This window comes from Thunnus maccoyii, chromosome 23 (assembly GCF_910596095.1).
Source record: "Thunnus maccoyii chromosome 23, fThuMac1.1, whole genome shotgun sequence".
In the NCBI taxonomy this organism is placed as follows: domain Eukaryota; kingdom Metazoa; phylum Chordata; class Actinopteri; order Scombriformes; family Scombridae; genus Thunnus; species Thunnus maccoyii.
Window position 1 is genome coordinate 24,892,805 of NC_056555.1, and position 21,737 is coordinate 24,914,541.

A 21,737-nucleotide genomic window follows, 5' to 3' on the forward strand; every position below is an offset into this window, starting at 1 on the left:
CTGCCTTCAGGCTCCAAACTGTTTGGAGGGAATTTCCCAAAAACTTTTAAAGTGGGAGGATCAGTCTGAACCTGATCGTCTGTTTGGATTCGGGATTATTTGTAGGTCTCATCAGACGACTGCGGTTCATCTGTGTAAATATTAAAACGCAACGTCAGGAAAAGTTGCGTTTAGAGTCGTAACTTCTCTTATCAGCTCAACATGTGTATGAATCTATTTACTTGTTTGTTTTGTGTGTTTTGTGTAGAAAACCGGAGATCTGTACGCAGTCAAAGTGTTCAACAACCTGAGCTTCTTGAGGCCGCTGGACGTCCAGATGAGAGAGTTCGAGGTTCTGAAGAAACTCAACCACAAGAACATCGTCAAACTGTTTGCTGTGGAGGAAGAGGTCAGAGAAACAAACCCGCTCTGCCCATGATAAACAATGCTCAATAAGGGGTTTAAAGGACCAGTTCCCAGTGTTTCCCAGTGTTCCCGGTGTGTTAAACCAGCAGTCAGGTGTCTGTAATCATTCCTCCTGTTCATACTGGATATTAAAAGATCCTTCAAATGTGTTTTCAATGTATTTCATGTGTGTGTGAAGCCATAAACCAGGCAATCCTCTAACTGGCACACACACATTTATGTTTGTACCTCCCATTGGTAAAATACATTTCCCACCCTCTAAACATGAACCTAATCTTAAACTTAAAGCTGCTATAATCAATAATTTTATAGTAATGATGGATGAAATGACGACACACCTCACCTCACTCTGCTATTTACTATTTACAGCGAGTTTCAGCTCATTGTTTAGCTGTCTGGCTGCAACTTTACTGTTTTGCAACTGCGAAAAAAATGCATTTAAAAGTCTGTGTGAAGCTTCTATTCAGCTTCAGCAGTCTGAGTTAGTCATATCAAGTGGATATCTGACACATTTACAGTCTTTTTAGCATCAAATTCCCTCTTTGTGTTTCCTCGGACAGTGTTTCCCTGTTGAGCTGCAGGTGGAAGTATAGTAACAAAAAGAGGAACTTTGGCACTAAAAAGACTGTAACGTTGAAAGATATCTACTGGATTTGACTCATTTGGACGCTGAAGCTTCATATTAGCTTCAGATAAACTTTGAAATACATTGTAAGGTCATTATGAAGGGACAGGAGGAACGATTACAGCAAGATAAACACTGACTGTTGGTTTAAGACGGACGTGATAAACTCTGAACGTTAGCAGCTCTGTGAACTTTATTTACTTTATTTACTTTAAAACTCATCAGTTAGTTTTTTCATCCTTGTTAAACAATAAATCATGAATTTAACCTTTTTGTGATGTTTTACATGTTATGCGACACAAGAACTACGTTTCTTTATTTACACGTCTTATGTGAACACGCGTCATCAGCTGGTCAGGCATATGGAAGCTCAAAAATGGCAGAATAATTTAATTATTTTAGTTTTTATAAGCAACTTAATATTTAACTTTGAAATGTAATCACTGACAGTAATTCTGAAGATTTTCATTATTGACATTATTGATTTTCTTGATCAGTCGATTATTCAGTTTACTGTCATAGAAACTAAAGAAACCAGGAAATATTCATGTTTAAGAAGCTGAATCAGAGAATTTGGACTTTTTTGCTAGTTTCATCTTTTCAATTTCAAGTTTTGTAATTTCAAAAACTTTCTTTTCTTCGTCTCTTTTTTGCGTTTTACAAAGTTGAATCAAGAGTTTTGTTTCTTGGATGATACGACAGAAGATCGACACCCGACAGGTCGATTTCTTTCGGTTTTAATTGATCGTCGTGGTAACTGATGTCTCAACTTTTCATCTCTTCTTTTAGTCTCTTAATTAGAGATCCTGAGTCGAACTTCAGATCTGAAAATTTGGGGCAGCAGGTTTGTCGTCTGACTTAATCTGACTCTTTGGTTTTTTTGGCCGTTTACCTGCAGAACCAACAACATTCCCATCAGCCTCAGCTGTACTCTGCGTTTAGTGCTAATTAGCAAATATTAGCTTGAATATTTTAGTAAATGTAACGTGTTGTTTGCTCCTTTTGTGGTTGTCTTTGTGGAGCAGAGATGTTGTTATGAAGCCTCAGCAGAGTGTGAAGATGTTTCTCCTCTTCCTCTCAGTCCAACACCCGTCATAAGGTCCTGGTGATGGAGTATTGTCCCTGCGGAAGCCTCTACACGGTTTTAGAGGAGTCGTCCAACGCCTACGGACTCCCCGAGGACGAGTTCCTCATAGTCCTGCACGATGTGGGTGAGGAACAGCTACCACCTTTTAAAAAAACAACCTCAAGATCCTCAAGTTTGGTTGCATCAAATATCTGGTTTTAATTGTTATTCTCTAATTAATTATCTTTGCTTCTACTTCGACGTTTTTTTTATAACTTTTTGGGATATATGTGTGTGTGAAACACTTCAGTGGCAGGTATGAACCACCTGAGAGAGTACGGCATCGTCCATCGAGACATCAAACCGGGAAACATCATGCGGGTGATCGGAGAGGACGGACGCTCCGTCTACAAGCTGACGGACTTCGGAGCCGCCAGAGAGCTGGAGGACGACGAGCAGTTCGTGTCTCTGTACGGCACCGAGGAATATCTGGTGAGGAGACGAGATAAAGCGACTTCAGTTATTAGTTTCATGTTTGGACGACTTTCTGTTTTACTTTCCAGTTTCTGGCTGCGCTGCAGGATTTCATTGTCTAGTTTTATGCTGAATGTCTTGTGTGTTTTTTAATATTTCTTTTTCTTTTAACATCTTGGAACCATGTTGGGAAAAAGACACACAGATTTAAGGGCCATTAACACATAAAGTAAAAAATAAACCTGCAGAAAATGTTAAAAACTTGTCAAAGAATAGTTTCGTTTGAATAAAATTCAGATACAAGAAGAAGAAACAGGAGCTGAAATTATATCTCAGATTAATACTGGAGTCAATCTGCTGCTGATGAAATTATGAAGTTCCTGTTTCTGTTCAGAAGCTTCTGGTGTCGATTCCTCCTGTTCTGATTGGTTCAGAGGTTTTACAGCTAAACGTAGAAACAAGCTGCAGGTGATGCTAAATAATATTATTGTGTCTTAATTAAATGCAGCTTGTTGACGACGTTGACGCGTCCAGTTGAGAGAAAATGAGAGATGTGATAAAATCGTATTTTGATGTGGAGGTTATTATATTTTATTTAAATTGTGGTGATGGTAGAGCTGTCAATCAATTTAAAATAGATCAACTAATTAATCGCACAGTTTGCTGTGTTTAATCACTATTAATCAGCTTGTAATAATCACAGAATTAATGTAGAATCAACATCAAGGAAGTAAAGTTAAATTAAAATATTATTGTTTAAAAGCATCTTTTTAACTTTGAACTACAGATTCCCAATAAAACCGTCAAGCCCATTAAAATTCATCAATATCATCTTAGAAGGCAATAATTTCTATCTATGTATTAATATAAATGATCATTAACAACAATAGAGCCAGTTGAATTAAACAAGATTCACAATAATCCTGCAAATATGAAAGAAGAAGAAGAAGGAAAGATTGAGATGAAGACAGTTGATTAATCCTCGTTAAGATTTAATTGAACTTCCTGTGACGTCAGGGTTGATACCAGCTGATCCTCCGGGTCGTTTAGTTCATTATGACATCAGGACCTTCGTTAGCTTTCAGACTGAGCTCACTACAGTAATGTGTTAATTAAATATTTCAGATTAATTTAAATATTAATGTGTTTAGTTTGTAGGTTGAATGTCTTTGTCTTTCTGATTGTTTGGATTTTTGTTTTTGTGTCTGTAATCCATAAATAATTCATACGATAATTCTCGTGATATACTAATAATGTCAGTTATTGCCCTAAACACACGTTCACATGAGTCTGTTACTGTTATTGTGACATTTAATGTTCCCTAAACCTCCACTTCCTCCAGTTTACCGTCGACGTTTTAAAACTCTTCAACTCTTAAAAAGTGAACTGAGAGGACATTTGAGGAAACGTTTGTCTCTCTGTGTGAAAGTGTCCACCCGTGAAGCAGAGTCACTCTTCTTCGTGTGTTTTCCTGCAGCATCCCGACATGTACGAGCGCGCCGTGTTGAGGAAGGACCACCAGAAGAAATACGGCGCCACGGTGGATCTGTGGAGCATCGGCGTCACGTTCTACCACGCCGCCACCGGCAGCCTCCCCTTCAGACCGTTCGAAGGGCCGCGCAGGAACAAGGAAGTCATGTGAGAAGCTTGTGTGTTTTGTGAAGCTTAGCGGCGTTCTGAGGAGATCGATCCTCCGACCTGACGTTAACCTGACCAAGACGCTTCTTCCTCTTTCAGGTATAAAATCATCACAGAGAAGCCGTCGGGGACGATCTCAGGTCACCAGAAGTGTGAGAACGGGAAGATCGAGTGGAGCACAGAGATGCCGGTTTCCTGCAGCCTGTCCAAGTATGACTCACCTCCAGCTGACTGCTGCATGTTAGAAACACACTGCAGAGCTTTGTCTGGCTGCAACTAATCATTATTTCCTCTATAAAATATCAGGAAACAGTTATAATTTCTTATAGTCTAACAGTCTTGTCAGTCCAAAGTCCAAATATATTCAGTTTGACACAGAAAAGCTTCAAATTGTCACATTTGAGAAGCAAATTTTTGTGCATTTTTGCTTAAAAAATGACGATTATTTTATTACCAAAACAGCAGCCGAGTAATTTAGTGTGTTTACATTCAGAGCTTCACTCAGATGTGTTTTTTGTTGTTTAATGTCTTTTAAGTTCAGAAAAATGTTGCCGTTTATTTTCATTTAACAGGATTCAGAGTCCTAAACATGATCTTTCTTTTTACTTTATTCAACTGTTATCTTTTAAGTCATTTTTGAGGTTGTAAACGTCATAATAATAAAATAAATCTACAGTAAAGCTAAGAACAAATATAATTAAATCAGTATCGGATCCATATACCTGTCAGTGCAGCTGTGTTACTTCCTGTTTCAGGGGTCTCCAGAGCCTCCTGACTCCGGTGCTCGCCAACATCCTGGAGGCCGACCAGGAGAAGTGTTGGGGCTTCGACCAGTTCTTCGCCGAGACCAACGACATCCTGCACCGCACCGTCGTCTACGTGTTCAGCCTGCAGCAGGCCACGCTGCACCACGTCTACATCCACGAGTACAACACGTAAGCGCCGCGCCTCGTCCTCCTCTTCTCCTTCCTCTGGTTCCAGCTTCTTAATTAGACAGTAAACTGAAGATCGACGTTCTTCTTATGTCCACAGGGCGGCGCTGTTCCAGGAGCTGCTGTCCCGCAGGACCAGCATCCCGCTGCACAACCAGGAGCTGCTGTATGAGGGCCGCCGCCTGGTCCTCGACCCCAACCGCCAGGCCAAGACCTTCCCCAAGACCTCCAGAGACAACCCCATCATGCTGGTCAGCCGCGAGTCCGTCGCCACGGTCGGACTGATCTTTGAAGACCGTACGTCGTGCAGCTCAGTGATTTAAAAACACATAAAACAGCCTGAACACGTTGACGTTTCAATGTGATGCACATTTTTGTTTTTGTCTTCACAGCCAGTCCTCCTAAAGTCCAGCCTCGCTACGACCTCGACCTGGACGCCAGCTACGCAAAGGTAAAAACAGACGCCAAGTCTCATAACAGGAGAACTTTATGTAGACAGTTAGGGTTTAATTTTAATAAAGTTACACACGTAGATAATAAAAGTAGTCGTTAGTTGCTGCTCTAAGATGTAGTTTAGTTGTGAGGATGATGAGAAACTGTCATATTTATTAACGTCTGACTCTCCTGTTGTTGTTGTTGTTGTTGTTCAGACTTTTGCAGGTGACGTGGGACATTTGTGGAAAACGTCAGAGTCTCTGCTGGTTTATCAGGAACTGGTGCGAAAAGGAGTTCGTGGTTTAATGTGAGTTGACATCAGACGCTCTTGAGTGTTTGTTAACGAGGTGAAAAGTGAATAAAAAACGATCCTGCAGGCAGAAGCTCGAATGACTCAGAGAGCAGATCTGTTCGGATGTGGTTCACTTCCTGTTTGTCTCCAGTTATATAAACATCGTTTCCTTTTCACTGACTGGAAGGAAAAATCCTGAAGCCAAACAAAATGATGAATTATTTAGGATAAAGTATCCTGCTTGTCCTCTTTTGCACTTTAACTTCATCATGTTTTCAGTAACTAAACATTTTAACTTTTCACACAAGCATTTGTACATCTTCAGTCCTAGTTAGTGTATATAATTAACCTTTAATTGAATTTGTTTCTTTGACCTTTTTTACCTCTTTGTTTTTGTATTTTGATTAATTTAACTCTGTAAAGTTTTCCTCCGTACGTATTTCAGACTCAGCGCTACACTGAACTTTGAACTTTAGATTCATGTTAGCATGTCGACACGTTAACAAACATCTGATGCTGACAAACTGATATTTATCGCACAATATTATATTTGTTGTCATGTTAATTTTATTTATTCAGCCCAAAATCACAAATATGCCTCAAAGAGCTCTACTGTTGCATGTTAGCATGTTGAGGTAACGGTTAGCATTCATTTAGCGTCCAACTCAGTTTCACTGCTGCGTGTTGTACAGTATATTATATGTAACATATATACAGGTTCATTTAAAATAAATACATTTAAATAAGTGTTTGAAACGTAACTTAATCACACCGAATGATGAACTGAGTCACTGCTACTCTGCTAAGCTAGGCTACGTTTAGCTGTTTATGTAGCTACGTCCTGTAAAAGAAAACTGAATAACAGGTTATCATTTGATGTATTTCTTCAATATATCATACATGTTTCAGACAGTGTTTAAGTTCAGTTTAGTGTTAGTTTGTGTGTGCTGTGTCTATTCTAAACTTAGTTCTTTGCTGTGTAAGATGAGGCAGTTGTGTGTCTAACAGTTCAGTTTATTCTGTTATACCTTTACCTGAGCCAGTGATAAGATAAACTGTAGTTATGTAGATGTTTATGTGTAAAACTGATAAGCTTTAGAGGATAGTGTGGTTTGTCCTTAATGTAATATAGTAGTAATGTTATTTTGTGATGCTACTTGGTGCTTATGTACTGTCATATATGGTCGTGAAGAAAGTCTGTTCCTAGGTTAGCTGAACTTTTGACTTATGTTTCTATCTGAGGGTTGCTGACCTGTAAGGTTAGTAAACAGATGTCTTAAATTCTGTACGAGCAGTATTTAAGGGACTGGTTAACCTTTCAGACAAAGAAAAGATAGCTAGGTGGTATCTTTGTCTCCAGAACTATGATGCATTATACTTCTGATTGTATTATTTGATTACACTATTTCATAACCTGACAATGCTCTCTTTGTGTGTTTATTGAGTGATCAGCAATTTCCCCATTACAGTCCTTATTTATGTTGGAACTGAATCAAGATGTTCGTTCATCAAAATTAATTTTTTTTTTTTTTTTCAGGATTCACAGGTTAAGAACTGTGCCTTTTGGTTTTGTGTGTTTGTGTTAATGTGTTAATGATCGTGTCTGTGTATTGATCAGTGAGCTGATGAAGGAGGACTACAGCGAGATTCTGCACAAGAAGTCAGAGGTTTTCCATCTGTGTAACTACTGCACACAGATCCTGGAGAAAACCGAACAGCTGTGAGTCGCTCACACACACACACACACACACGAACCCACAACAACAACGTCACCATCACAGTGTGAAGCAGAGACTGATATCACATGACTGATGTCACATGATCTCCTGCGCAGGTTTGAGGTGCTGATGCAGGCGAACATGCTGTCGTCAGAATACGACGAGATCTCAGACATGCACAAGAAAGTTCTCAGAGTGAGTCCGTGTTCATCTGTTTACAGTAGAGCTGCATCGACTAGTCAATTAATCAATCGGCAGCTATTCCCATAATTGATTTGAGTCATTTTTTTAAAGAAAAAGTCCAAATTCTCTGATTGCAGCCTCTTAAATGTGGATATTTACTGGTTTCTTCAGTCATCTTGGAGTCTTGTGTGTTTCTGTGCAGATCTCCGGCTCGTTGGAGCCCATCGAACGAACGACACAAGACATCAAGAGTAAATTTCTTCCGGGAAACCTGCTGACTGACGGCTGGACGCAGCAAGTGGGAACTCACCCCGAGGACAGGAAGTAAGACTGTGTGTGTGTGTGTTTACACGAAGGCAGCAGCAGTATTTCCATGTGATGCTACTTTCTACATTTCAGAGGGAAATATTGTACTTTCTACTCCACTACATTTATTTGACAGCTTTAGTTACTTTTCAGATGAAGATTTGACACAATGGATAATATAACAAGCTTTTAAAATACAACACATTGTTAAAGATGAAACCAGTGGTTTCCAACCTTTTTGTCTTTTGACGTCTTACAAAAAGCAGTGTGTAGTCGGGGTCACATTTCACATGTCTATGAGTTGTTAACAGCTCCACCAAATAGTGATTTTTCCCTCTAAACTTCTCACATGCTTTCATTTCAATAAATGTTCAAATGATCCAATATTTCAGCAAAAATCAAAGATTAGAGAAAAAGTCCAAAAACTGAAAACAGATTTGTGTATCAGAACTTTGTTTTTTCTTCTTTCCTCTCCCATTAATCATCTCACCACCCCTCAGATTTATCTGCTGACCCTTTGGAGGGGCCCGACCCCTAGGTTGGGAACCACTGGACTAAACTAGCTAACTGTATATAAAGTAGTGTAAACTAGCTCCACCTCCAGCAGCTACAACAGTAACATGCTGCTCTAACACTGATGCTTCACTATTAATAATCTAATGATGTCATATATAATAATATATCAGTCAGAGGAACCAAACCACTACTTTTACTGCAATACTTTAACTACATCAAGCTCATAATACTTATGTACTTTTACTGCAATACTTTAACTACATCAAGCTCATAATACTTATGTACTTTTACTGCAATACTTTAACTACATCAAGCTCATAATACTTATGTACTTTCACTGTAGGAGGGTTTTTCTTGCAGTACTTTTACTTGTAATGGAGGTTTTTTTTTTTTACTAACAGTAATGTGATGCGTTTATGTGATGATCAGTGTTTCACCATCAGTTTCTCTCTCTGCAGTGTGGAGAAAATCAAAGTGCTGCTGGACGCCATCACAGCGATCTACCAGCAGTTCAAGAAGGACAAAGCAGAGCGACGTGAGTTTATGAATAAAATATAGTATGTTAGAGGAGAAATAAGCACAGAGATGCTGTTTGGAGGCTGCAGCTTCAACCAGTTATTTTATTCACTATTATCATTAATTTATTTATTAAATAACCAAAATCATTGTCTGGTATGTTCTCAGGTGGGACACCAAGAATAAAAAGTGCTGCATTCAGAGTCAAAGTGAAACCCAAAATGTTGCCGACACTGTAGGAGTTTTGAGCAGTTTCTAAATATATAAAGTACCAGTCAACAGTTTGAACTCGGACTGAACAATTAATTGAAATTTTATCATTACAATATGGCCGACTGCAATTTTCAAATGACAGGAGGCACAATGTTTGTTAGAGGCGACTTACACGTCATATTTCTACAGACTGAAGGAAACATCTTCCCCGCAATAATCACAGCATAATTATTTTAATATGTTTTCAATGATAATGAGAATAATGATGTAAGAACGATCATTCCCTCTAATATCACATCATAGTTGCAACTCAATAACAGCATCTACAGCTCTGAACAGACGATAGATATCCTCCTCATGGAGCCGATCAATCACACAGATATCTCTGAATGTCTGATATGAACAGCAGGCTGTATTAGATCTCGTCCATATAAACAGTAACGACAGCAGCAGCTTCAGGACGTCTTCATTCATTCATGATGAACTCTGCTCATAAACACACAGTTTTATTGATGAATCTGCAGAGTTTTATGCGTCTGGCTCCTGGAGTTTCTGAAGATAATGTTGTAAAAACATAAACAAAAGTTGTGTTAAATTCTTTATAAAGTTGAATATGTTGATCTATCTAGGTATGCATGATATTATCAGCACGTCATCGTATCGGCTGAAATTAACTCTGCCTGTTGATTATGAGAGGCCGATATGTCGCCTTCTCCTCCGCCGCCTGACTGTGTTTCCCTCTGTGGACTGTTTCATCCTGACGGTCCCGGTGTTTCCTCCGCAGGCTGCACTTCACTCAGCTGCCCGTCAGACCTGCTGCTGCTAGCGGAGGCTAGCTAGCTGTGCTTCCCTCCAGTCATGCTGCGGCTAACGCTCCGCTAGCCTCTCAGCTAACGTTAGCCTCTCAGCTAACGTTAGCCTCTCGGCTCTCCATGTGGATCCAACCGGAGCACCAAGCCCCGGTTTGTTATTCAGGTTAAAGTGGGAAGAAGCAGCGGGTCTGTCGGGCAGCTGAGTGAAGTGCAGCCTGCGGAGGAAACACCGGGACCGTCAGGGTCAAACAGTCCGCTGAGGAGCTGCTGTGTTCGGCTGCAGAGATAGGAAACACCTCGGCTGACAGGATGTACCACTATGTTTGGAAAAAAAAAACTTCTTTTTGGTTTATAACGGCGGTTGTCAACCAGCGTATGAGGTGCATTACCGCCACCTTCTGCTCCGGAGTGTGAACCAGAGATTAAATCCTCCACATTAATCCTGTCTGTCTAATAAACTCAATGAAAACTCTACTGCTGCTCCCACTTGGCAGGTTCGTTAAAGTTTTAATGCTGAGCTCCTGAACTCCAGTCTTCATATATTGTCTTTCTTGATCATATTTAGTATAATCTATGCTTGCATGCATAATAGTCTCCTCAGCCGGCTGGAATAAATATGTGCATATATCAGCATATCGGATATCAGCAAAAAATCCAATATGGTGCATCCCTACTTCTATCGAATATATTTAATGTTTATTTATTTCATTCTAGTAGTTGTTAGTTTTTCATGAATGAAACTAATCTCTGATGTTCTGTGTTCAGGTCTGCCGTACAACGAGGAGCAGATCCACAAGTTTGACAAGTACGTTCAGATTGTTTTCAGCAGATATCAGTGAGTCTGATCTGTCAGGTTTGACCCTCAGTAACCTGCGTTTGTTTGTTTGTTTGTTTGTTTGTTTGTTTGTTTGTTGTTGCTCTGACAGACAGAAGCTGGTCCTTCATGCCAGTAAAGCCAGATCTTTGTTCACAGAGGAGTGCGCCATGAAATACCGTCTCTTCATCTCCAAGAGCGAGGAGTGGATGAGGTAACAGAAAGTGTTGATCAGGAAGTGTTCGCTGATAAACCTCTCGGTTGCTTAGCGACCGTGTGAACAGTGTGTTGAAGCATCATGTGTGTGTGTGTGTTTGCAGGAAGGTTCATCACGTGAGGAAGCAGCTGCTCAGTCTCTCCGGTCAGCTGATCAACATCGAGAAGGAGGTGACGATGCTGATGGAGCGAGCCATCAAGGTAAACAACAACAAACAAACACAACAAACCTCCAACATTCATGTTATCGTTTTGTTTTGTATTTATTGCAGCAGATAAAGCTGAAAGTTCAAAGATTTAACAGTAACGTGTATTTACTACATGATAGAAATGTAGTTTTAAAGTTTTACAGTTCTTGAATCTTTCTGCTGGATCAGGATCATCCTGAGTATCAAAGGTTTCTTAATCCTACTAAAAGGTTCGATCCAGATCAAAACCAAGACCGGATTAAATGAACTAATCCGTTTCCACAATCCTTTTTTTTTCTTCTTTTGAACAAGATTTGATCCAATCTGACAGCTGAACAGCTGATTGATCAGAACCAGATGCTGTTCCAGGACTGACCTGTAGGAGGTGCTGCTGGTCCTGGATCAGCTGGTCCTGGATCAGCTGGTCCTGGATCAGCTAGTCCTGGATCAGCTGGTCCTGGTTCAGCTGGTCCTGGATCAGCTAGTCCTGGTTCAGCTGGTCCTGGATCAGCTGGTCCTGGTTCAGCTGGTCCTGGTTCAGCTGGTCCTGGTTCAGCTGAAGTTTTGTTGCTAATTAGAAACTGTGTTTCCAGCTGCAGGAACAGCTGCCTCAGAAGGTTCTTCCTCTGGTGTCGAGCGGGATGAAACCTCAGGCCTACCTGAGTCAGAACACGCTGGTGGAGATGACGCTGGGGTAAGACTCCTCTTCATCATCATCATCATCATCATCATCATCATCATCATCATCATCAAACCTGCCAGACTGCTTTCAAGAAATTAAAAATAGATGTTTTACATAATTAAACACTATTAAATTAGATAAATGAACAGCTGAGTTTTATACAGTAAAAACTAAATGTACAGATGTGTATCTACAGCTGCTACTAACGATTATTTTCATTATCATTTAATTTGTCAAGTCAAGTCAAATTTATTTATATAGCACATTTCATAAACTCAATGTGCTTAAAAACAAGTAAAGATCATACATAACAAATATATTACAGTAACATTACATATATAAAATAAATAAGATAAAACATATGATGTTACATAAATAAAAACATATAAGACAGTATATATATATATATATATATATATATATATATATATATCATTATCATTGTTAAAAGCAATAACAATAATAATACTGTTTCTAAAAAGAAGGTTTCACCCATAAACCAAACTAAAAGATGTTTTTAATTTGCTGTTAAAGGAAGACACTGTTGTAACAGACCTGAGTAGGAGCATCATGGCTGAAGGCACCATGAGCTGCTGTAGTATTTATTCTAGGATGGTGAGGAGACCTTTTATTTGATGATTTCAGGGGTCCATCTGGTGTGTATTCAGAGAGCATGTCAACAGCGTAGGTGGGAGCCGTTCATAGCTTTAAAAACCATAAGAAGTATTTTAAAATCAATTCTTTGCTCTACTGGGAACCAGTGAAGAGATTAAAACAGGAGTGATGGTTAATACTGGCTGCAGCGTTCTGGAGTTTATGAAGCGTTTGCTTTGCCAGTCCAGCGTTACAACAGTCTAGTCGACTGGAAATTAATACGTGACATGTCAGTTAATTAAAACAAATGTCTTGTTTTATCCACAACTCAAAGATCTTCAGTTTACTGTCACAGAGACTAAATAAACCAGTAAATATTCATATTTAACAAGCTGCAATCAGAGAAATTTAGTATCAACTGATGGATTAATTGTTGCAGCTTTAATATATTTTCCTCATAAAAAATGACTCAAAATGATGAATCGATCATCAGAGTAGTTGCTGATTAATTTAATAGTTAATGGTCACAGTTTAAAATGTTCAGACGTTCGAGACTTTAATGAGTGTCGACGTTACTCTGATGTTTGATTAATGAACGTCAACATGTTGTTGTTGTTGTTGTTGTTGTTGTTTTTCCAGGATGAAGAAACTGAAGGAGGAGATGGAGGGAGTGGTGAAAGAGCTGGCGGAGAACAACCACTTCTTAGAGAGGTTAGTGTGTGTTTTTACTGGAAACCAGTAGAAACCAGTCAGATCCATGTATGTTAGCTTAGCTTAGCTTAGCACAAACACTGGAAGCAGGGGGAAACTGTTAAAACATCACTAAATCCACATGACAAATAAAATGTAAATATTACATTAAAGCAAACATTTTTAATTACTTTGATAAACTCATGAGGAGATTTTTAAGAGTAAAACACAAATAGCATTGATTCAACCAGACGGAAGAATTAATGGCTTTTCTTTAAGGTATAAATGGGCTAAATGAAGATATTTTAAAGGGTTTTCCTCATAATTTAAGGGACTTAACTCCTTTACAGCTGATCAAATATCAGCAAGATGAATTTTCATGCTAATTGAAACATTTAAGCCATTAATTATTCATTAGGGTTCAACCCTGTAACATTTACCTGGTAACAGTCATCAGTGAGTTTCCACCACAACTGAAAAATTAACTCATTTAAAGGTAAAAGTTCATATTGATACATTTTTTTAGACCTTAAACGCACAATATGGCGTCTCAATCAAAACAATAACAACAGACGGAGTGTGATGATGGTGTGAAGTAGCAAAGGATCATGGGAGTTGTTGTCTTCGTTGTTAAATAACCAGCTTCACCGGGATAGGATTACTCCAGTGTTCATCATTCAGGATGTTTTTATCCGCAGAGGTCTCCTCCTCTCCAGAACAAACAGACCCGGAGATTACAGGTAAAAACACTGAATAAAACTGTTTCACCTAAAAAATCAATATTTCTCCGACGATGTTTGGTGACCACCGGACTTCCTGGAGGGGCTGTTAGCCGAGCTGCTGCTAACGTTTGTCCAGTTTATTTCTCTGATAACTTAAGATCCAGACGTCCAATGACTAAAATCCTTCTTCCGGCTAAAAGATATAGTTAAAAACCACCAAAATTTATCATGAAAATGTGGCTTAAAACTGAATAAAAGTCAGTTTATAACAGTTTGTGTGGAACAACCACAACGCCGATGTATTATCTTGTATGTGTGTAAGTTACTCTTTGGTAGACGCCATTGTAGCGGACAAACACAGCGCCGCCGTATGCATCTGGTGCGTGTTTACTCTTTGGTAGAGGAGGTATGACGCCATCGACAGGCGACCAAATGAAACGGTCCGTTACTTTGATTAAATTACAGATTTCTCTGAGTTTGAACATTGTTGGAAACATTTGGGATAATGTAAGTACACAACTCAACAACATATATAACATAGGTCTAGTTGTTTTTACACATTTTAATGTGGATTAATTACATATATCTTTTAGCCGGAAGAAGGATTTTAGTCATTGGACGTCTGGATCTTAAGTTATCAGAGAAATAAACTGGACAAACGTTAGCAGCAGCTCGGCTAACAGCCCCTCCAGGAAGTCCGGTGGTCACCAAACATCGTCGGAGAAATATTGATTTTTTAGGTGAAACAGTTTTATTCAGTGTTTTTACCTGTAATCTCCGGGTCTGTTTGTTCTGGAGAGGAGGAGACCTCTGCGGATAAAAACATCCTGAATGATGAACACTGGAGTAATCCTATCCCAGTGAAGCTGGTTATTTAACAACAAAGACAACAACTCCCATGATCCCTTGCTACTTCACACCGTCATCACACTCCGTCTGTTGTTATTGTTTTGATTGAGACGCCTAGCGGCTGAAATTACATGTTGTACGTTTAAGGGTAAATTAATTGTATTTTAGTGAAAAGTTCAGGACTTTTTTACTCATTTGTCTGCACCTGTTCAATAAACATGTAAATCAGACTTGCAGTTGTTTGAAGGTGGATTAGTTCTTGCAATGTGCTTCTAGTCTTTGTGCTAAGCTAGCCGAGCGGCTAAAACAAGAAACCGCTCCTTTAAAGCGTTCAGAGGATGTGAAACGTTAACATGTGACGTCTCTCTTGCAGATTCGGCACGTTGACGCTGGACGGCGGTTTGAGGGGTTAAAGACGTCGGCAGAATCGGAGACTTCTGAAGGTTTCTGGCTCGTTGTACATATTCTGTGTTTATCCTGTAAATATTGTCAGAATGTAAGATGGAGCTTTTTGTATGATTCTGTCAGTTGGACCTGTTAATGAACGCATTAGAAACAGCTTCAGACGCTTTAAACGCTTCAAGATATTTTTACCTGATGACCAGTGAAGGAACACAGAGCTGTGAGCAACAAGACTGCCTTAAAAAATACCTTAAATTAATCTTTAATATTCCCCGAAAACTCAACAAACACTTTCATCTACATCAAGGTCTAAACCCTTTAATTAACAAGTACATTTTAAAGGATACATGACTTCCCCCTTAATTGACATATTGATTTAAAAAATATAATATTTGACAAATCCGTTAATGGTGAGTTTAAGTTGTTATTAAGGTGAAGGGATTTTGGTTTAAACTACTGCAAAGTAATGATATTTTATCTTATTGTGATATTTAAAAGGTTTATCCAGATAGTTTGTTATATTTGAAGAGGTTTTTAATGGATTGTCTGCAGGGATTAAAAGGTTTTTAAAGGTGTTCAAACTATTTAAAATCTACCAAATAACGTTACACGTGTCCATTAATTTTTACTTTAAAAATGATTTAAAAAATTGATACCAAATTCAGAGGTTCATCACAAATGCGGTTAAGTAATGGAGTAAAGATATAATACATAATATTATTAATGGATAATACAGAGCTTAAAGTTCTCAGGCTCATAAACTTTGTCTTTCTTTAATCCCTGATATTAAATGAAGGGTTTTAATGGGTTTTCTTAATGATTTAAAGGCTGAAAACTCATTCATCCCTTAGTTTTCTTCTTAATTGTAAATTCAGGGATGATTTATACTTTATACGGGTCTATAAACCTCTGACCAGAACCTTTAAACTATGCCTCAATATATTATAATTATTCAATTTACTAATTAATTAAACCCAAATTTGTGGTGAACTTCCTGGATTCTCACCTATATGGAAAAGTTAAAGAACTTTGCAGGACTTTTACTTGAATCAACAATCAATTAACATATCAATTAATTTAACCAAAATGATTGAGAATGAGATTAGAGTGTTTGGTGTGTTTTCAGGGATAAATTAAGGATCATTAACGGGTATTTTAATTGGTTGGACTGTAATATATTTAGAGGTGTTTGATGGATTTTCAGCATGGATTTAAGTTTTTTTTTTAAAGCATCAAAAACCCCTTAAAATTTAAAAAGTAACATCACAGGTACCACTTAATTTGTACCTTAAATTTAAATTAAATAAATGTTTCAGTTCATTTAAAATACATTTTAAGGATATAACCTGCAGGGATGGCTTTCATGTTATTTAGTTAACCTTTAAAAATCCCTTAAATTGGCAGATAATCCATCAAAAATACCTTAATATGATACAATCCATTTCATTTTTCCATTAATTAATGCCCTAAAATGGCATTAAGGGCACCATAAGTCACAGTTAATGGGTAAATTAATGGAAATTTAAAGTACAAAGTTAAGTGCTCATTACATTTGATTATTTAATGTTCTTGGAGACCTATCATGATAATAAACATCATCAGTTTTTTTTTTCTCTATTTGCTCGTTATGTATTTTCTCTGGACAGTAAGTCAGAGTTCAGGCATTTGTAACATGCAGAAAGCCCCCCCCCCCCCCCTTCCTGTTCATGAATAAAGGATCTAAATAAATCAGCTCATCTTCATCTTTGTCTCGTTAGATGTTCTGTTCGGTCAGTAATCAGCATTCAAAATGATCAATGACTGTAGACTGTACATAAATAAATACCTTATCAAAGATGCTGCTGCCTCAGTGTGTCACTGTTTCATGTGGTAAATAACGTAAAGGGTCAGTTGGTATCTGTCAAAGCCCTTAAAGTTTACTTCATCGTATGAAAACTGTGAATTTTTACCTTCAGTTGAGAAATACGGTCCGTCGTCGTCATTGTTGTGGACTGGAAAGTCGTTGTTGTGGACTGGAAAGTCGTTGTTCGGTCACCAGTAACTTTCTGTGCAAGAAATCACAGAAGAAGACATTAAAGTTTATTCTTTGTACACTGGAGTGTCTGCATATCTATTCTGGTCTGAAATACAGAAAATCACTATTAGTCGTCCGATCCGGACAGAAAAAAGGTCACAAACTGCTTTTTACACAACAAAACAAATTAACCGACGTAACTGTTGAGACAATGTTTACATCTTTGAAAATATCAATCAACAGATCAACAAATGTCTTATTTCATACTGTGCATTTAGTATTAGATGATTTTGACAGACTATCATAGTTTTGAACACAAGTCCAAATTTTGACTTTTTGTTCAAAATTATGATTTTCTTATAAATTCAACATTTTGATTTAGTATCATAATTTTAACATAGTTTACCGATTTCTTAAATAAAGATGAGAGACAGAATTTCAACATACATTTAACTAAATATCTCATGTTTACGTTTTAAAAACAAATTAATATGTGTGCATAACAAATAAAAGAATAGTATCTTGTAACTTGACAAAGTATCTCATATTATCAGACAATGATTTAAAATTATTAGATACCAAATTGAAATTATGACACAGTAAGTAAAAAATTTAACATAAATTGACATGACAAATGAAAAACACAAAATCAAAAGGTTTTAATTCTGACATAAGTGTGTGTGTGTGTGTGTCTGTCATAGGCTACTTTTGGGGACAAATTTCAGACTAAAGACCAGTTAACTGGGGACGGCTTTTCCAACTGGGGACAAAGGTCATGTTCCCAGTTGGGAAGCAGCTGGTTTTTGGGTCAGTGGTTTAACGTTAGGGTTAAGGTAAGTCTCCTGGAAATTAATGTAAATCTATGTAACGTCCCCAAAAGTGACCTAAGTAAACGTGTGTGTGCTCGTGTGAGAATATTTTTATTTTTATTATTCTAACTTTTCAGATTTTTTTTTTTTTTTGAAGCTGAAATGGGCCTCCATACATTTAGGGTTTCATCACCAATCACACTGACATGACAAATCAAAATTTGTAAAATTACATAATTTAAAATATGAAATATTAAAAAGTATACTTTAGTATAGTATAGTATATTTTTACTTCCTCTGATAAATGATTTACAAAGATTATGAGATACTAAGTCAGTTTTGACTTTTTAAGTGAAATTAGTTTTGATTCATCTCATTTTGAATTAATAAATCAAAATTTCACAGTATCGTCACTTAAAAATACATAAAATATTAAGTACAAAAAAGTAAAAAATTTGTACTTAGTTGGATAAATTTAGGATTTACTCAGTAAAGATTTTGCCATACTGAGTCAAAATTTTGACTTTATAAGTAAAATTAATTTTGACTCGTCTCATTTGTAATGAAATTTAGTAATTTTGACATACAATGAGTATTTTTATTTTATCATTCCAAACCCTTCAGTCATTTTCTTTTTTTTTTTCTTGGCAATGATGGGCTTCCATACATTTAGGGTTATTATTACATGGTACTAATATGAATGTAATTCACACTGGAATACATCATTAAAAGCAGACTCACTGATGTTAAAGCAGGTTTGTGGTGAGTTTGTTGTAAAAATAACAGTGTTTGTTGTCTCTTCTCTCAGCCACACTTCCCTCTCTCTCCTCCTCCGTCTCCCTCCCATCCTCACCATTGTTGGTTTCCCATAGCGACCGGCCTGTTGGAAAATCACTGTCTCCTCAGTGCTGTGGTTGCCATGGTGATATGCTGCGACAGCAAACCCCCGTCAGCATCAGACCAATAATTGTAGATGGACGGCATCATTTCCTTTTATAGAGCGGACGTGTTGCGGCCCTGCGCGGCGTTGAAGGTCGACGGGCAAAAATTAAATCATCTCACCAGCAGAGTCGCATGAAGGTGGACAAGATGGATGAATTATTATCAGCCTGTTAGTGAACAAAAACAAAGTGACTGACCTGTGATGACGTCATGGTGATGATGATGATGATGATGAGGATGAAGATCTTAGTGAAGAGGGTCCTGAGATGATCTGGAGCCGAGCACCAGACTGTTTTTATAGATACTCAGAGTTTCACATGACGATTAGATGAAAAGCAGGACATGGACATCTGTAGCCTCTCTAGCGCCCCCATGAGGCTGAAACCAGCTGTGGAAAGTAACTCAGTACATAAACATAATATATACATAAATACAATGTTGAGATACTTTACTTCAGTATTTCTGTTTTAGTTTTAGAGGGAAATATTGAACTTTTTACTCAACTACATTTATTTCACATTTAAAGCTACTAACTGTATTTCAGATCAATATTTTATACATAAAACATCTGATCACTTTATAAAATACATATTATTATAGATTAGTATAATTAATAATTGCACGCTGCATATACTGTTTACACATTTGCACATTCCTGGTCAATATTTTGTACATTTCATTTCATTCTCTTTAATTTAAACTTTAAACCTGTAGCAGCTCTTCTCACTATGTCAATATATTTTACATATGTTTTACTGTAAGTTTCTTTCTTTCTTATTTAGATTATTTAGGATTAATTTGATGTATATTTTTGACTTTTATGTGCAAACCTACTTGGCAATAAAACCAGCCAACAGTACAATAAATAACAATATAGTGTATAATAATAAATATAATGCTCTAAATGGCATCATTTTGCATAACAAGAACTTTTACTTTAATACTTTAACTACATTTTGCTGCTAATACTTATGTACTTTAACTTAAGACCTTTGTTTATAATGAAGTATTTCTACATTGTGGATTTAATACTTTTATTTAAAGGACCAGTTTATAGGATTTAGTGGCGTCTAGTGGTGAGGTGGCGGATTGCAACTCCCCCCCCCCCCCGCCCCCGTATTTAATTCAACTAAATTGGTTGAACTAAATATGTAAAGTTTGTCTTGAAGGTGGCGCCAGAGAAAAGGTTGTGTTGTTATCTGAGTCAGACTCAGTTTGTCAGGCTCAGCTGGGCTTTTAGGTGACTGGTAGCGTTAGTGTGTAAAACGCTAACAGTTGTTATGTTAACATGCTGATATTTAGCATGCTAGCAGGTTAGCCTTCTTATGTTAGCATGTTGACGAGATGCTAATTATGATGAAAAAGAACCAAAACAAAATAAACTGAATAAACAAACAACTGCAACAAGATTGTAAAGAGGAAAGCTGATGTTACCCAAACAAACTGGGTTATCCTCTGTATGGTGGCCATTTTGGGACATCTCAGACTCAGCCTGTCAGGCTCAGCTCTACTCTGTCAGACTTAACTTTAACCAGAATAATCTGGACTTTTGGACTTTTTGTTAGGCTCAGCTATACTGTAACATTACCATGTTAACATACCGGCAGTTAGCATGTTAACAATTACTGGAAAAGTAAAATACGTCGTAATGATGCAGCTTGTTACGCTGCGCTTTTAAAATGGCAAAAAACCAAATCACGTTTTCTGATTATTTTTGTGGCGTTTTTACACTTTTTAGAGTTATAAAATAATATTGCATTGTGACATATGTTGTTGTTTTTGGATGGAAAACACTCACAAAGGAACAAACAGGAAAATCCTTCATTCAAACTAATGAACGAAAGCCAGATGTTCAATTTCCCACCGTAGCTCAGCTTTCTCCAGACTAAACTGGACTCAGAAATGTTAATATTAGCATGTTAGCATACCGACAGTTAGCATGTCGACAACAGGATGTTGCTGATGTTTAGCATTTAATTCAACAATGTGGTTAAAAAGACGTTAAAAAGACGACTCTGCTCAACATGTAAATTATATTATGGTAAATTATGTATCAGTAATTATGTTTTTAAAAATATTTTTTATTAAAATAAAATATTTTTTTTTAATTTTATTTCTTTTTTGTGAGTTATTTAGTTGGTTTTCTTTTTGTTTTTCTCTTCTTACAATTTTAATTTTTCCCCATTTATTATTATCATTATTATTATTATTTTATTTCATGATTCAGGAAAAAAAGCAGTAACAACTTCATCATCGCTGTCAAACTAATGACAACTCAATGATTACTACAGCAGTGTGAGGACGGTCAGTACTGCTGACATTAATCCTTAGATAATAAAAATTCTGATTACAGTATGAATAAAGGTAATTACATAGGGTTTTTTTTAAATGAGTCATTTGGACAACAGAAATTTGTAATATGATCTGATGTTATATTTTAGTACGATGTCTCATTACTTCTGGCGCCAAAAATCAATATATATTTTTTTTTGGGGGGGGGGGGGGCGTCACTCTCTGCTCAGGGTACCTGAGACGTTCAGTCCGGCCCTGCTGGTCAGGACGAAAACATGCATCCTCCTCTTCATCAGCAGCTTCATCCTCCAGCAGCTCCGTGAGGACGACAGACAGACAGACAGAGCAAACAGCCATGATGTGTGCGTCCTGCCCGCTCCTCCTCCTCCTCC

The 21,737-nt window shown here is 37.5% G+C and overlaps 1 protein-coding gene and 1 long non-coding RNA gene across 3 annotated transcripts in view; one reads left to right on the forward strand and one right to left on the reverse strand.

The window, feature by feature from the left end:
- tbk1 (TANK-binding kinase 1) overlaps positions 1-17,124 on the forward strand; it is a 23,050-nt gene extending 5,926 nt beyond the window's left edge. Inside the window, exons 3-21 of the mRNA XM_042403075.1 lie at positions 248-388; positions 2,112-2,241; positions 2,407-2,588; positions 4,048-4,208; positions 4,308-4,418; positions 4,964-5,143; positions 5,241-5,437; positions 5,533-5,591; positions 5,791-5,882; positions 7,486-7,587; positions 7,702-7,780; positions 7,971-8,092; positions 9,049-9,125; positions 10,897-10,936; positions 11,058-11,159; positions 11,266-11,362; positions 11,943-12,043; positions 13,265-13,336; positions 15,260-17,124. Coding sequence (XP_042259009.1) covers positions 248-388; positions 2,112-2,241; positions 2,407-2,588; positions 4,048-4,208; positions 4,308-4,418; positions 4,964-5,143; positions 5,241-5,437; positions 5,533-5,591; positions 5,791-5,882; positions 7,486-7,587; positions 7,702-7,780; positions 7,971-8,092; positions 9,049-9,125; positions 10,897-10,936; positions 11,058-11,159; positions 11,266-11,362; positions 11,943-12,043; positions 13,265-13,336; positions 15,260-15,299 — 2,085 coding nt within the window. The 3' untranslated portion in view covers positions 15,300-17,124. The remainder of the gene's footprint in view (positions 1-247; positions 389-2,111; positions 2,242-2,406; positions 2,589-4,047; positions 4,209-4,307; positions 4,419-4,963; positions 5,144-5,240; positions 5,438-5,532; positions 5,592-5,790; positions 5,883-7,485; positions 7,588-7,701; positions 7,781-7,970; positions 8,093-9,048; positions 9,126-10,896; positions 10,937-11,057; positions 11,160-11,265; positions 11,363-11,942; positions 12,044-13,264; positions 13,337-15,259) is intronic.
- Positions 12,027-21,669, reverse strand: LOC121890633. 2 transcript variants are annotated; one of them, XR_006093847.1, is made up of 6 exons: positions 21,581-21,669; positions 19,251-19,441; positions 18,965-19,128; positions 17,238-17,333; positions 12,587-12,736; positions 12,027-12,112 (listed from the first exon to the last, which is right to left on the reverse strand). It is a non-coding gene; the product is annotated as an uncharacterized LOC121890633 (long non-coding RNA). The 2 variants fall into 2 exon arrangements; XR_006093848.1 differs by lacking the exon at positions 18,965-19,128.
- Between the last annotated feature and the right edge of the window lie 68 nt (positions 21,670-21,737).